The 12,808-nt window shown below is 47.3% G+C and overlaps 1 protein-coding gene across 2 annotated transcripts in view; it reads right to left on the bottom strand.

Moving 5' to 3' along the window:
* Positions 1–12,808, bottom strand: part of KIF18B (kinesin family member 18B) — a 37,182-nt gene that overhangs the window by 24,106 nt on the left and 268 nt on the right. Inside the window, exons 1-4 of one of the 2 annotated variants that reach the window (XM_084615960.1) lie at positions 12,032–12,085; positions 7,187–7,533; positions 5,542–5,699; positions 4,496–4,600 (exon numbers count right to left, since the gene is read on the bottom strand). In XM_084615960.1, the coding sequence (XP_084472086.1) occupies positions 4,496–4,600; positions 5,542–5,699; positions 7,187–7,508 (585 nt within the window). In that variant the 5' untranslated portion in view covers positions 7,509–7,533; positions 12,032–12,085. Of the gene's footprint in view, positions 1–4,495; positions 4,601–5,541; positions 5,700–7,186; positions 7,534–12,031; positions 12,086–12,808 lie in introns of those variants that run through there. The other variant, XM_084615961.1, reaches the window with a different exon arrangement.

Below are 12,808 nucleotides of genomic sequence, written 5' to 3'. Positions count from 1 at the left end.
TCTGGCATTTGGAGGTTTAGGAACATCCGGAGCATGGGGTTGCACCCCTGACCATATTGGCTAACAGCCAACCTATTTCTCATGAACCTAATTCTTTTTTGAACTGTTCTTATATTTTTGGCCTTAACATCCACAGCGACTAGTTCTACAGATTGACTGTGGGTTGTGTGAAGTATTTCCTTATGTTTGTTTTAAACCTGCTGCCTTAATTTCATTGGATGACACCTACTTGTTGTGTTATGTAAAGGTGTAAAGAACACTTCCCTATTCACTTTCTTCATACCATTCATGATTTTATTGACCTCTGTTATACTTCCCCTCCTCTTAGTCATCTACCGTCTAAAATGAATGGTCCCACCCTTTTTAACCTCTCCTCCTAGGGAGGTTGTTTCCTAACCTTAAACATTTTTTGTTGCTCTTCTCTGTACCTTTTCCAATTCTAATATATTTTTTGAGGTGGGGGCAACCAGACCTGCACTCAGTATTTAAGGTATGGGTGTACCATGGATTTATAGGGTGGCATATTTTCTGCTTTATCATCTATCCCTTTCCTCAGGGTTCCTAACATTGTTTTAGCTTTTTTGACAGCCAATCAACATTTAGCAAGGAATTATCCACAATGATTCCAAGATCTCTTTCTTGAGTGGTAACAGCTAATTTAAACCCCATCGTTTTGAATGTATAGTTGGGATTATTTTTTTCCAGTGTGCATTACTTTGCAGTTAAACATTGAATTTAATCTGCCCTTTTGTTACCCAGTCATCCAGTTTTGTAAGATCCCTTTGTAACTCCTCACAGTCTGCTTTGGACTTCACTATTGAATACTTTTGTTTTGTCTGTGTATTTTGCCATATCATGGTTCACTTCGTTTCCCAATCATTTCTGAATATGTTGAACAGCACTTGTCCCAGTACAGACCCCATTGTTCCCCTCTCTCCATTGTGAAAACTGACCTACTCCTATTCTTACCCTGTGTCTCCTATCTTTTAAGCAATTATTGATCCATGAGAGGACAATCCCTCTTATCTCAGCACTGCTTAGTTTAAGAGCATTTGGTGCGGGACCTTGTCAAAGGCTTTCTAAAAGTCCACATACACTATGTCCACTCGATCACCCTGATCCACATGCTTGACGACACACTCAAACAATTCTAGTAGATTGGTGAGGTATTGTTTCCCTTTACACAAGCCGTGTTGACTCTTCCCCAAGTGTTCATCTATGTATCATCATTTTGTTCTTTGCTATAGTTTCAACTAATTTTCCTGGTACTGAAGTTAGGCTTACTAGCCTGTAGTTACCAGGATCGCTACTGGAGATATTTTTAAAAATCAGCCTTACATTAGCTACCCTCCAGTCATCTGCTACAGAGGCAGATTTAACTGATAGGTAACATACCACTTAGTTGTTCTGCCATTTCATATTTAAGTTCCTTCAGAACTCTTGGATGAATATTTGCTGCTCTCTAAGTCCTGGTCACTTATCAATTCAATTTGTTCCAAAACCTCCTTCTATTGACACCTCAGTTTGGGACAGTTCTTCAGATTAGTCACCTAAAATGAATGGCTTGGATGTGGGGGAGGCCCCCACATCCTCTAGAGTGGAAACCAATACAGAGAACTCATTTATCTTCTCCACAATGGCTTTGTCTTCCTTGAGTGCTTTCTGTAGCAGCTAGATCGTACGGTGGTAGGCTTCCCGTGTACTTAATTTTGTTTTAATTTTACTTTAATTTTGTTTTGTGGCTTTAGCTCTTCACATTTTTTCTTTGCCTGCCTAATTATACCTTTACACTTGACTTGCCAGATGTTATGCTCCTATTTTCCTCACTAAGATTCAATTTCCAATTTTTAAAGGATGCCTTTTTTGCTTGTAACACCTCCTTTACCTTGATTAGCCATGGGGATTTTTTTTTGGTTCTCTTACTGGTTTTTGTTGTTATATTATTATTTAAGGGTATACATTTAGTTTGAGCCTCTGTGTTTTTAAACAGTCTCCATGCAGTTTGCAGGCACTTCACCCTTGTGACTATTCCTTCTAATTTCCATTTAACTAGCCTCTTCATTTTTGTATAGTTTCCCTTTTTGAAGTTAAATGTTACTGTGGTGCATTTCTTTGGCATTCTCCTGCCCCCGATGTTAAATTTAATTACATTATGGTCACTGTTACTGAGCAGTTCAGCTATATTCACCTTTGGGACCAAATCCTGTGATCCACTTAGGACTAAATTAAGAATTGCCTCTCCCCTTGTGGGTTCCAGAACTAGCTGCTCCAAGAAGAAGTCATTTATGGAGTCTTGAAATTTTCTCTCTGGATCCTGTCCTGAGGTGATATACCCAGTCAATCTGAGGATAGTTGAAATCCCCCCATTATTAGTAGCAGTATTGTGCTTTCTGCTTTTGTAGCCTCTAATCTACCTGAGCATTTCACAATCACGATCACTAGGTGGCTGGTAGGATATTCCTACTGCTATACTTTTATTGTTCAAGCATGGAATTTCTATCTGTAAGCAGAGTCAGGATGAGCTCTGCCCTGACATCTGGTGGTGAGTCATGGTGGGTTGTGGAAAAGAACTTCAGGGGCTGATCTCATTTGCATAGGCACCCCCCCTGCCTAGATGGTCACTTTGGCTGCTGTAGGAGCCCCAGTTTCTCTGTTATTGGGGCAGGAATAAACTATTATCCTGATTATATGAATCAAGGACAGTGGAACTGTACTTGGCCTTTTCTTAGGATGGAGGGACTCACCATCAACTAAGCAGCACTCGCTAGGCAAGGGTCATGGGTTCCAAAACCCAGTGAATAGAGAGAGGCTGGGGATAGATATTAATACCTGGTAGTATGGGCCTTCAGGTAAGGGCCTTACATGCTAATTGCACTTTCTCCTCTCTCCACTGTGGAATATCGGAGCTAATTTTGATTCCATGAGGAATCTAGTTACAGGTTACTGAGCTGAATTCACTTTGGGCCGATGGTGCACCCTACTACAAGCTGAAATCACAAAAGAGCGAAACTTACTAAGAGCTGAAATCACTGAGTGTTGTGTTAAGTAGTGGGAGAGCCTGAAGATATATTGCAGAGCAGTTTGCGGGACAGCTGGCAGAGCAGAGCGGCTCGTGGGACGGCTGGAATGGTTCGTGGGACGGCTGGCAGAGCAGAGTGGCTGGTGGAGCGGCGCAGTTTGTGGGATGCCTGGAGCAGCTCATGGGGGTGGCTGGCAGAGCGATTCGTGGGACAGCTGGTGGAGCAGAGCGGAGCCCCATGAAGAGGTGGGGCAATCGGCTTTGGACCACATAAGGTGCCCCTTAACCTGCCCCCATCTCCACCCAGGTTGGGAGGTAAAACTCTGCAGATAAACTTTCAAACGCTGGGGCTGCACTGACCAGGGACAGAGACTTTTGGGGTGTTGGACTTTTGGACTTTGGCGGACTTTTGGGTTGCTGGACTCAAGAACCAAAGGGAAAGGACAAGGCCCAATTTGCTTGGGGTGGGTTTTTTTGCTCATGGATTGCGTTAGGAATCCTCTTGGTGGTGTTTCCCCAACATAATGCCACATTGTTTCTCTCTGTTATTAAAAGGCTTTGCTACACTCAGACTCTGTGCTTGCGAGAGGGGAAGTATTGCCTCTTGGAGGTGCCCAGCAGGGGTGCTATATATTTGTCCCAGGTCACTGGGTGGGGGCTCAAGCCGGTTTTGCATTGTATTATTGGAATGGAACCCCTAAATACTGAACCTGGCCCTTGTTGCTGCCAACTCTGACGGGCAGAAGGGTTACATATCCATAGAGATTCTATGGTACAGGTTGATTTAAGATTTTTACTTCGACTATGCCTTCTGTCAGATATAGCACCACTCCCTCACCAGTTTGACCTACTCTTCCGTTCCTGTATATTTTGTACCTGGGTATTATCCTGGGCCATTGATCATTCTCATTCCACCAAGTTTCCACACTGCCTATTACATTAATATCCTCATTAACGTCAGGCACTCTAATTCCCACAGCCGAGTGCTGTGTGTAAAGCAGAGCTGTGTCACTAGTAAGCTGTGGTATGCAGTTCTTTTGGGAACAGGGATTTGGAAATTCTGTGAGTGCCCAGGGGATCCAGGACTTCTCCAAGGACATATTCTGTGGACTTGGGGGCTGAGGTGTGCCTATCGCTAACATCTAAAGAGCAAGTGGGGTCAATGTAGGCCTGGAAGGCCGAGCTTGCGTTGCCAGGGGCTGGTGGTGTTGACTAACTGACCCATGCCAGGAACAAACAAGACTTCCTCACACTATGGGTGGGTGGTAGCGAGGTGCCTCACAATCCTGGCTATCCCCAAGAAGCACTGTAGACCCCCAGTCACCCAGCTCTTCAGGAACAGTGGGAAGGGCTCAAGCAATGTAACTTCTCCTCTGCTATTTTCCCTTTACTGAAAATAAAGTAATTATTTACAGTTAGACCTGTAGCTGTGCCTAGTCCATGCACTCTTTTGTTGTGGGGAGTCCTTATACATACCTGATGGAAGGAGAGACCCTGTACCACTACCCCTTTCTCTGGGTCCTCCCTGATTGCTAGAGGGCCCTTCGGCTCCAGGAGGTCATGAATCTGCTCATTGTACACCTAGAACAAGGAATCAAGAGTAAACATCCTAAACAGTGACCCTAGGAAGCTAGGTGCAGGAGGCCAGAGGAAGGTCTTTGCGTGGAGGGAGCTAGACCGTATAATAGATTACAACAGGAGCAAAGAGAGTGGAGTTCAAACAGGTCAGACTAGTTCTTCCTAGGGAGGAAGGGCTGATTCTCTGGAAAGGCTTTACACAAGTTCCATCAAGGAAGAGTGCTGCAACACCATATATGCAAGCACCTAGTCCCAAGGACAGCGTTAAGACCGTTACAAGGACTTTATCCCATGTCACTGCCACTGCCCTTTTAAGAGCATAGTGCTTCACAAACACTAATCTCATAGTTTTCACAAACATAGAATCTCATAGTGCTTCACAAACACTAAGCCTCACAAACCGCACGCCCCTTAATCATCCTTGCGAGGCAGAGAAGTGTTGCCATATTACAGAGGCACAGAGAAGTGAATCAGCATATTCAAGTTCACATAAGCAGTTGTAGAGCTAGAGGGACAAAACCCTGTTTACAGGTCACCTGAGAGTTCAAACTGGGGATTTTAGATAGATTCTGCTCCAACAAAGAAGCTGGGTGTAGACACAATACACTGTGTTGGACTCAGTAACAGCCTAGGGAGAAGGGAATACACAAGTGAAAATTTCCCTCCCTAATGGGTAAAGGCAAGCACAGGAGGGTCATTGTAGAGTGTCTGTGGTGCAGTGAGAGGATGCCAAAAAGCAAGTGGGAAAAATGGAGACAGAACTTCTTTCCCACCCCAGGACCAGCTGGACTAGTCAGTGGCATAGTGCTATGGAATCTCAGCAGCTTGCTGGCACCATACTGAACCTGAGGGGATGGAGCCATGTAATCCTAACTACCGCCCCCTGACACCTCTTCTTCAAGGTGGTAGCAGATGGAAGGGGGTAGCGTCAGACACCCGGGTACCTCCTGGTAGGAGATGAGCACCTCGCAGCTTTTCTCCTCCTTCCTTGCCTCAATCCTTTTATAAAGCTCCACCATGGTGAGGTACATGATGCCTGGACTCTTCTCAGAGCCCAGCATGGTGTAGGTTTTTCCTGCACCTGTTGCACCATAGGCAAACACTGGAAATAGAAAGACAAGACACTAGAAATTCAAAGGCCAGAAAAGACCACTATAATCTAATCTGTCCTCCTATATATAGGCCAAAGAATTTCACCCAATAATTCCTACAACCCCCTCTGGGGTTGAGCCAGGGTCTATTTTTTTTAAAATAAGGATGCTCTATCTTGATTTAGATTTCAAGTTACAGAGAATCAGCCCCATCCCTAGATAAATTGTTCCAATGGTTAATTACCCTCATTGTTGGAAATTTGCACCTATTGTCTACTCTGTTTTTATGTAGCTTCAGCTTCCAGCCACTGGATTTCATTATGGTTTTTGTCTGCTAGATGAAAGAGCCATCTAATATCAGAAATCTGCTCCCCATTTAGATACTTATAGACATGATCAAGTCATCTCTAACCTTTTCTTTAATAAACTCATAAGATTGAGCTTCCTAAATCTTTCACTATAAAGCAGATTTTCCAGACCTTGACTCAGTCTTGTAGCTCATCTCTGAGCCCTTTGCAATTTTTCAACATCCTTTTAAAAGTGTTGACCTCCGAATAGGACATGGTATTCTAGTGATTTCAGTCTTTCCCCCATTAATAAGATGCTGTAGAAGTACGAAGTATTGTTAAAGGATCTCAAAAATATTTAGCATAAGAAGGGCATGTAAAGAGAGCCCGTCACAGATCTGTGCTCACAACACACCCCAAATAGAGCCAGGAATAGAACCTAGGAGTTCTGATGCCCAGTCCCAGGCTCTAACCACGAGACAACTCCCTTCTGTTTTTAGTTCGTTATTACTGCACCAGCATGGCTGACTTGCAGAACTGCACTAATGTCTTCATATCAAAGGGGAGCTCCATGTTTGGTGGGGCCAACAGAAGATGGTAGCAAACCAGACAGTTGCCTGGGGCTCCACACCACAGGGGCCTCTGTGAAGTTAAGGTGTTCAGCTTCTGCTTCCGCCTCTGGGTGGTGGGGCTCAGGGCCTCAGGCTTCAGCCCTGCATGGCAGGACTTAGGTTTTCTGCCCCGAGCCCCAGCGAGTCTAACACTGTCCCTGCTTGGCAGACCCCCGAAACCTGCTCACGGCCCCCCAGAGGGCCATGGATCCCTGGTTGAGAACCACTGGTCTACAGGAATACAGGACTGACCAGGCCTGATCCTCTATTGAGCCAGTCTGGCCTCGGATCCCAACTCAGGCATCAGCTAAGTTATTAAAGTTTAATTGTGTGGACCAAACAGTGGGAAGGTGGCTCTGTTAGGGGAAATCAAATGAATGAAAAAAAAAAGAGTGGAAGAGCCTCTTCTTCGTGCAGCAGCTTCCTGCAAATTACAGTGCTGGATGTGATAAAAATCCCCCACACACACACACTGCAAGGAGTCGGCTCAGGTCCTGAGCAATGGCATTTGACTATGTTCACTGTATACTTAACCCTGTAATGTGTTCAGTTAACTCTGTATAATGAAGCCAAATAAAATGCCGCACCAGGGCTCCTTACCAGAGCAGTTGTACCCATTCAGCACCCCATCCAGGATCTCCTTAGTTGTGTGCTGGAATACTTCCTCCTGTGTAGCACTCTCACCAAACACTTGGTCAAACACAAACTTCAGGTCCTTGCCCTTTCGCTTGGGGGCATCATGCCCCCGGAAGCCTGTAAAAACTCCCGATAGACGGGGTTCCTCGGGGTCAAACACCAACATGCTGTCACCGATCACCTGCACCACAGCGTGACGACTCCCTTCCCGCTCCTGTTGATTCTGGGGCCGTACCCGCACCACCACTGCCACATTGCCCTCTTCTGTGGGCAGAACGGACACCATGATTGTAGAGCAGCTTCAGTCAGTACTGCATCCAAAGAGGGAATAACAGCCACAGTCAGAAGCAGGACACTGAACACCCATCACTGATCGTTGGATCACACCTTTTCAATGATCCAAAAATCCAGAGGGGCTGGCAAGATGAATGGATCTGAATTAGCAACCACTTAGGGAACAAACTCTCTTCTCAGGGCAATAGACCCCTTTATTTAAAAATAGGGGACTGCTGTTTGCCGTATGTTCTTGGCTATCAACCTATTTGCCTCTCACACGCTGTGTAATGCTCTAAATGCCAGATTTACAATCCAGAGACTAAAGCCTATCTATTTGCAGAAGTACAATGTAGGAACCTTGCCTACCTTTACCCCCTCATGCCTCCCATCACCACCACCAGTGCTCAACCTCCTCCGGGGTGGGGGGCAAGGATAGGGGGAGAGTTCAGTCCTTGGTCTTTCTGCTGTGACTATTGATAAAAAGCCAGTTAGTGCTGCCAACTGCAATGACATTTTGTTTATATGGTCACCTGTCCAAACACTGGACTTCTCTCTGCCCAGTTCATTTCATATAAGAGCAGCCATAGTGGGTCAGATCAATGGTCCATCTAGCCTAGTATGCGGTCTTCCAACAGTGGCTGGTGCCAGATGCTTCAGAGGAAATGAACAGTGATCCATCCTGTTGTCCAGTCCCAGCTTCTGGCAGTCAATAGCCATCGATGGACCTATCCTCCATGAACTTATCTACATCTTTTTTGAACCCAGTTATACTTTTGGCCTTCACAACATCTACAGCAATGAGTTCCATAGGTTAACTGCACACTGTGTTGAAAAAGTGCTTCCTTTGGTTTGTTTTAAACCTGCTGCTTATTAATTTTATCAAGAAACCTCTGTTGGGTTATGTGAAAGGGTAAATATTAGTGTTGTTAAGCAACTAAGAAAGTTAATTGCGATTAAGTGTGCTGTTAAACAATAATACCATTTATTAAAATATTTTTGGATGCTTTCTTCATTTTCAAATATATTGATTTCAATTACAACACAAAATACAAAGTGTACAGTGCTCACTTTATATTACTACAAATATTTGCACTGTAAAAAAAAACCAGTATTTTTCAATTCACCTAATACAAGTAATGTAGTGCAATCTTTTTATCATGAGAGTTCAACTTACAACTTTAGAATTATGTACAAAAAATAACTGCATTCAAAAACAAAACAGCATAAAGCTTTAGCACCTACAAGTCCAATCAGTCCCACTTCTTGTTTCAAGCCAGTCGCTCAAACAAACAAGTTTATTTACATTTGCAGAAGATAATGCTGCCTGCTTCTTGCTTACAATGTCACCTGAAAGTGAGAACAGGCGTTCACATGGCACTGTTGTAGCTGGTGTTGCAAGATATTTACATGCCAGATGCACTGAAGATTCATATATCCCTTGATGCTTCAACCGCCATTCCAGAGGACATGCGTCCATGCTGATGACAGGTTCTGCTCAATAACGAACTAAAGCAGTGTGGACGACGCATGTTCATTTTCATCATCGTGAGTCAGATGCCACCAGGGGAAGGTTGATATTCTTTTTTGGTGGTTTGGGTTCTGTAGATTCGGCATCAGAGTGTTGCTCTTTTAAGACTTCTGAAAGCATGCTCCACATCTCATCCCTCTCAGATTTTGGAAGGCACTTCAGATTCTTAAATCCTGGGTTGAGTGCTGTGGCTATCTTTAGAAATCTCACATTGGTATCTTCTTTGCATTTTGTCAAATCTGCAGTGAAAGTGTTCTTAAAATGAACATGTGCTGGGTCAGCATCCGAAACTGCTCTAACATGAAATATGTGGCAGAATGTGGGTAAAACAGAGCAGGCGATATACAATTCTCCTCCAAGGAGTTCAGTCACAAATTTAATTAACACTTTTTTTTTTTTTAAAACTAGCATCATCAGCATGGAAACATGTCCTCTGGAACCATGGCCAAAGAATGAAGAGACACATGAATCTTTAGTGCATCTGACATGTAAATATCTTGCAACGCCGGCTACAACTGTGCCATTTGAATGCCTGTTCTCACTTTCAGGTGACATTGTAATTAAGAAGTGGGCAGCATTATCTCCCGTAAATGTAAACAAACTTGTTTGTCTTAGCGACTGGCTGAACAAGAAGTAGGACTGAGTGGACTAGTAGGCTCTAAAGTTTTACATTGTTTTGTTTTTGAGTGCAGTTACCTAACAAAAAAACACAACCCAAAAAAACTACATTTATAAGTTGCACTTTCATGATAAAGAGATTGCACTCCAGTACATGTATGAGGTGAACTCAAAAATACTATCTTTTGTTTATCATTTTTACAGAGCAAATATTTGTAATAAAAAATAAAGTGAGCACTGTACACTTTGTATTCTGTGTTGTAATTGAAATAGATACATTCGAAAACGTAGAAAAACATCCAAAAATATTTAAATTTCAATTGGTATTCTATTGTTTAACAGTGCGATTAATTTTTGTAATCATGATTAATTTTTTTGAGTTAATCGTTAGTTAACTGTGATTAATCGACAGCCCTAGTAAATATTCTCCACACCATTCATGATTTTATAGACCTTCATCTTAGAAAAGACACTAAGGATATGATAAACAGTCCCAGTCTTTTTAACCTCTCATCCTATGGAAGACTTTCCGTACCCCTAGATCATTTTTGTTGCCCTTCTCTGAACTTTTGCAATTCTAATATCTCTCTTTTAAGATGGAGTGACCAGAACTGTACGCAATATTCCATGTGTGGGCATACCGTGGATTTATACAGTGGTACTATGATATCTTCTGTCTTAGTATATCTCTTTCCAAAGGTTAGATAGCCACCAGATGATAGCTATGTGCTGGTCTCTGCCAACGTGAGATAGATTCAAACTAAACCTAGACCAGGGGTGGGCAAACTATGGCCCGCGGGCCACATCCAGTCCGCCAGCCGTTTTAATCTGGCCCTCGAGCTCCCGTTGGGGAGTGGGGTCCGGGGCTCTGGTGCTCCAGCCGTGAAGCAGGGTTGGGGGCCGCTCCGCGCAGCTCCCGGAAGTAGCATCATGTCCCCACCCCGGCTCCGATGCGTAAGAACAGCCAGGGGGCTCTGCTCCGCACGCTGCCTTCACCCCAAGTGCCTCACCCACAGCTCCAACTGGCCAGGAGCCACAGCCAATGGGAGTTGCAGGGGCAGCGCCTGCAGACAGGGCAGCAAGCAGCAGAGCTGATTAGCTACACTAGAACCAGGACATGCCACTGCTTCTGGGAGCTGCTTGAGGTAAGCGCCGCCTGGAGCCTCCCCCCACAGCCCAACCCGCTGCCCCAGCTCTGATCCCCTGCCCACCCTCCAAACCCCTCAGTCCCAGCCCAGAGCACCCTCCTACACCCCAAACCCCTCATCCCCAGCCCCATCTCAGAGCCCTTGCCCCACCCCACCCTCCCTGCCCCAATCCAGAGCCCCCTCCCACATCCTGAACTCCTCATTTCTGGTCCCACCCCAGAGACCGCACCCCCAGCCAGGGCCCTCACTCCCCCCAACCTCAAATTCGTGAGCCTGCCATACAATTTCCATACCCAGAGGTGGCCCTCAGGCCAAAAAGTTTGCCCACCCCGATCTAGAGGTTAAAGGTCATATATCCTCCTCCTATATTTATTAGTGCAAGGACACCAGAAAAGGGGGTCATGAAAGATCCCTTCTGATCCCTATTAGCTTCTCCACAGACACCTTGCAGATCAGCAAAGCCCTTTATTTTGGGCAGGAACGATTGTCAGAGTTGTCCCACCCCCACAGATCCTACTAATTTCTGTGGGAGCCCTGGCTATGCGGGGCAGGGAGAATCAGACACAAGGGCTCGTTTACCCTGAACGTAGCCACTCCAGCAGCCACCAGGTGGCATGTCCTCACCTTCTCAAGGAGAAATTGCAAAGGCAACGGGGATGAACGTGTAATGACCTTTCAAATAATCAGCCCTCCCCCCCCCCGCCCCCCTTCTGTTTGGCAGCCTTCTAAAAGCGTGAAAATGAAGTTTAGTTCCTTAGCGGTCGCACCCATGTGGCGTGCGCGAACAGGGTAGTTATTTTAAACCTGCTCCCCCCGCCGAGGCGCCCCGTGTTCACACTGACTCATTTAGGAGACGAAGCGGGTACGGGAGAAAGGAGGGCAGCGCCCTGCGCCCGGGAGCGAGGGAGGAACCGCGCAGGGCGGCTCCCGGGAAAGGGCGGGAAGTGGGGGGACCCCCCGGCCCGGCTCGGCTCGGCCCGGATTCCAGCCCACGCAGGGTTTGCAGCGCGGTGCAGGCCCCCCCGCTGCACACAGTGTCCCTGGGCCGGTCCGCGGCCCGGGCTCCGGGGGCGCTGGGCAAAGCGGACCCCCAGCGGACCCCGCCCCGGAGCGACCCCCAGGCCCAGCCGCGGCCTGGCTGCGCCCCTGCGGCCTGAGGCCCCGGGCGGCTCGGCCCGGGCAGGGCCCAGGGCTCCCCCTGGCGCTCGGGGGTGGCCGTCGAGGGGCCGCGGCTCTTACCGTGGAACGGGGACCGCGCGACCAGCCGCTTCCGCCTGCCGCCTTTCAAATCACGCGGCAACGCCCGGCCGCTCTCCCCATTGGCCGCCCGCCTCCTTCTGATTGGCTCTGCGCCGCCAGGGGGCGGAGCCCGCTCCCTTCACAAGGCCACTAGGCGTGTCCTCAGACGGGGGGGGGGTCGCAGGGCTCGCCGGGAGTTGTAGTTCTTTGAGGAAGGGTGCCGCGGGCGTATGGGGGTCCCTTGGGGGTCCCGCTCCAGGGGTGCGCCGCGCGTGCGCTGGCTGGGCTGCAGGGCACTGGTCAGGCCCCCTCCGCCGGGCGGATGGGTCCCGTGGCCAGCTCAGCCGCCGCCGCTGCGCAGAGATGGTGGGCACGGCCCTTGCCCTCTGGGGGCCTCAGTTTCCCCACCCGCCGCATGGTAGCGCTGAGCCCAGACGCCCAGGCGCGCAGCGGGGATTGGGGCTAGTAAAGCAGTTGCGCTCCCCCGGCAAGGGGCTACCCAGGCAAAGGGAGGGTGCTATGGAGCGGGGTGCGGTCAGCATGGGGGATCTGCAGGGCTGGACACGCAGGGCTGGCCCTAAGCACCAGCAAGGCCAATAACTGCTTGGGCGCCTGTGATTCACTATATATTACTGGGGTTTATTTTCTTCTGTGCCCGCTGTCGAACGGCTAATATACACCCAGGCTGGGACTGTCAAACCCTCCTATTTGGATACCTGCTTCTGATTAAAAATCAATGGAAATTTCCCTTCGGAGGCTTTGAAAATCCCAGCTCCA

The sequence above is a fragment of the Lepidochelys olivacea genome (genome assembly GCF_965140295.1).
Source record: "Lepidochelys olivacea isolate rLepOli2 genome assembly, chromosome: 27".
NCBI lineage: Eukaryota > Metazoa > Chordata > Testudines > Cheloniidae > Lepidochelys > Lepidochelys olivacea.
This window is presented reverse-complemented; position numbering and strand designations above follow the sequence as displayed.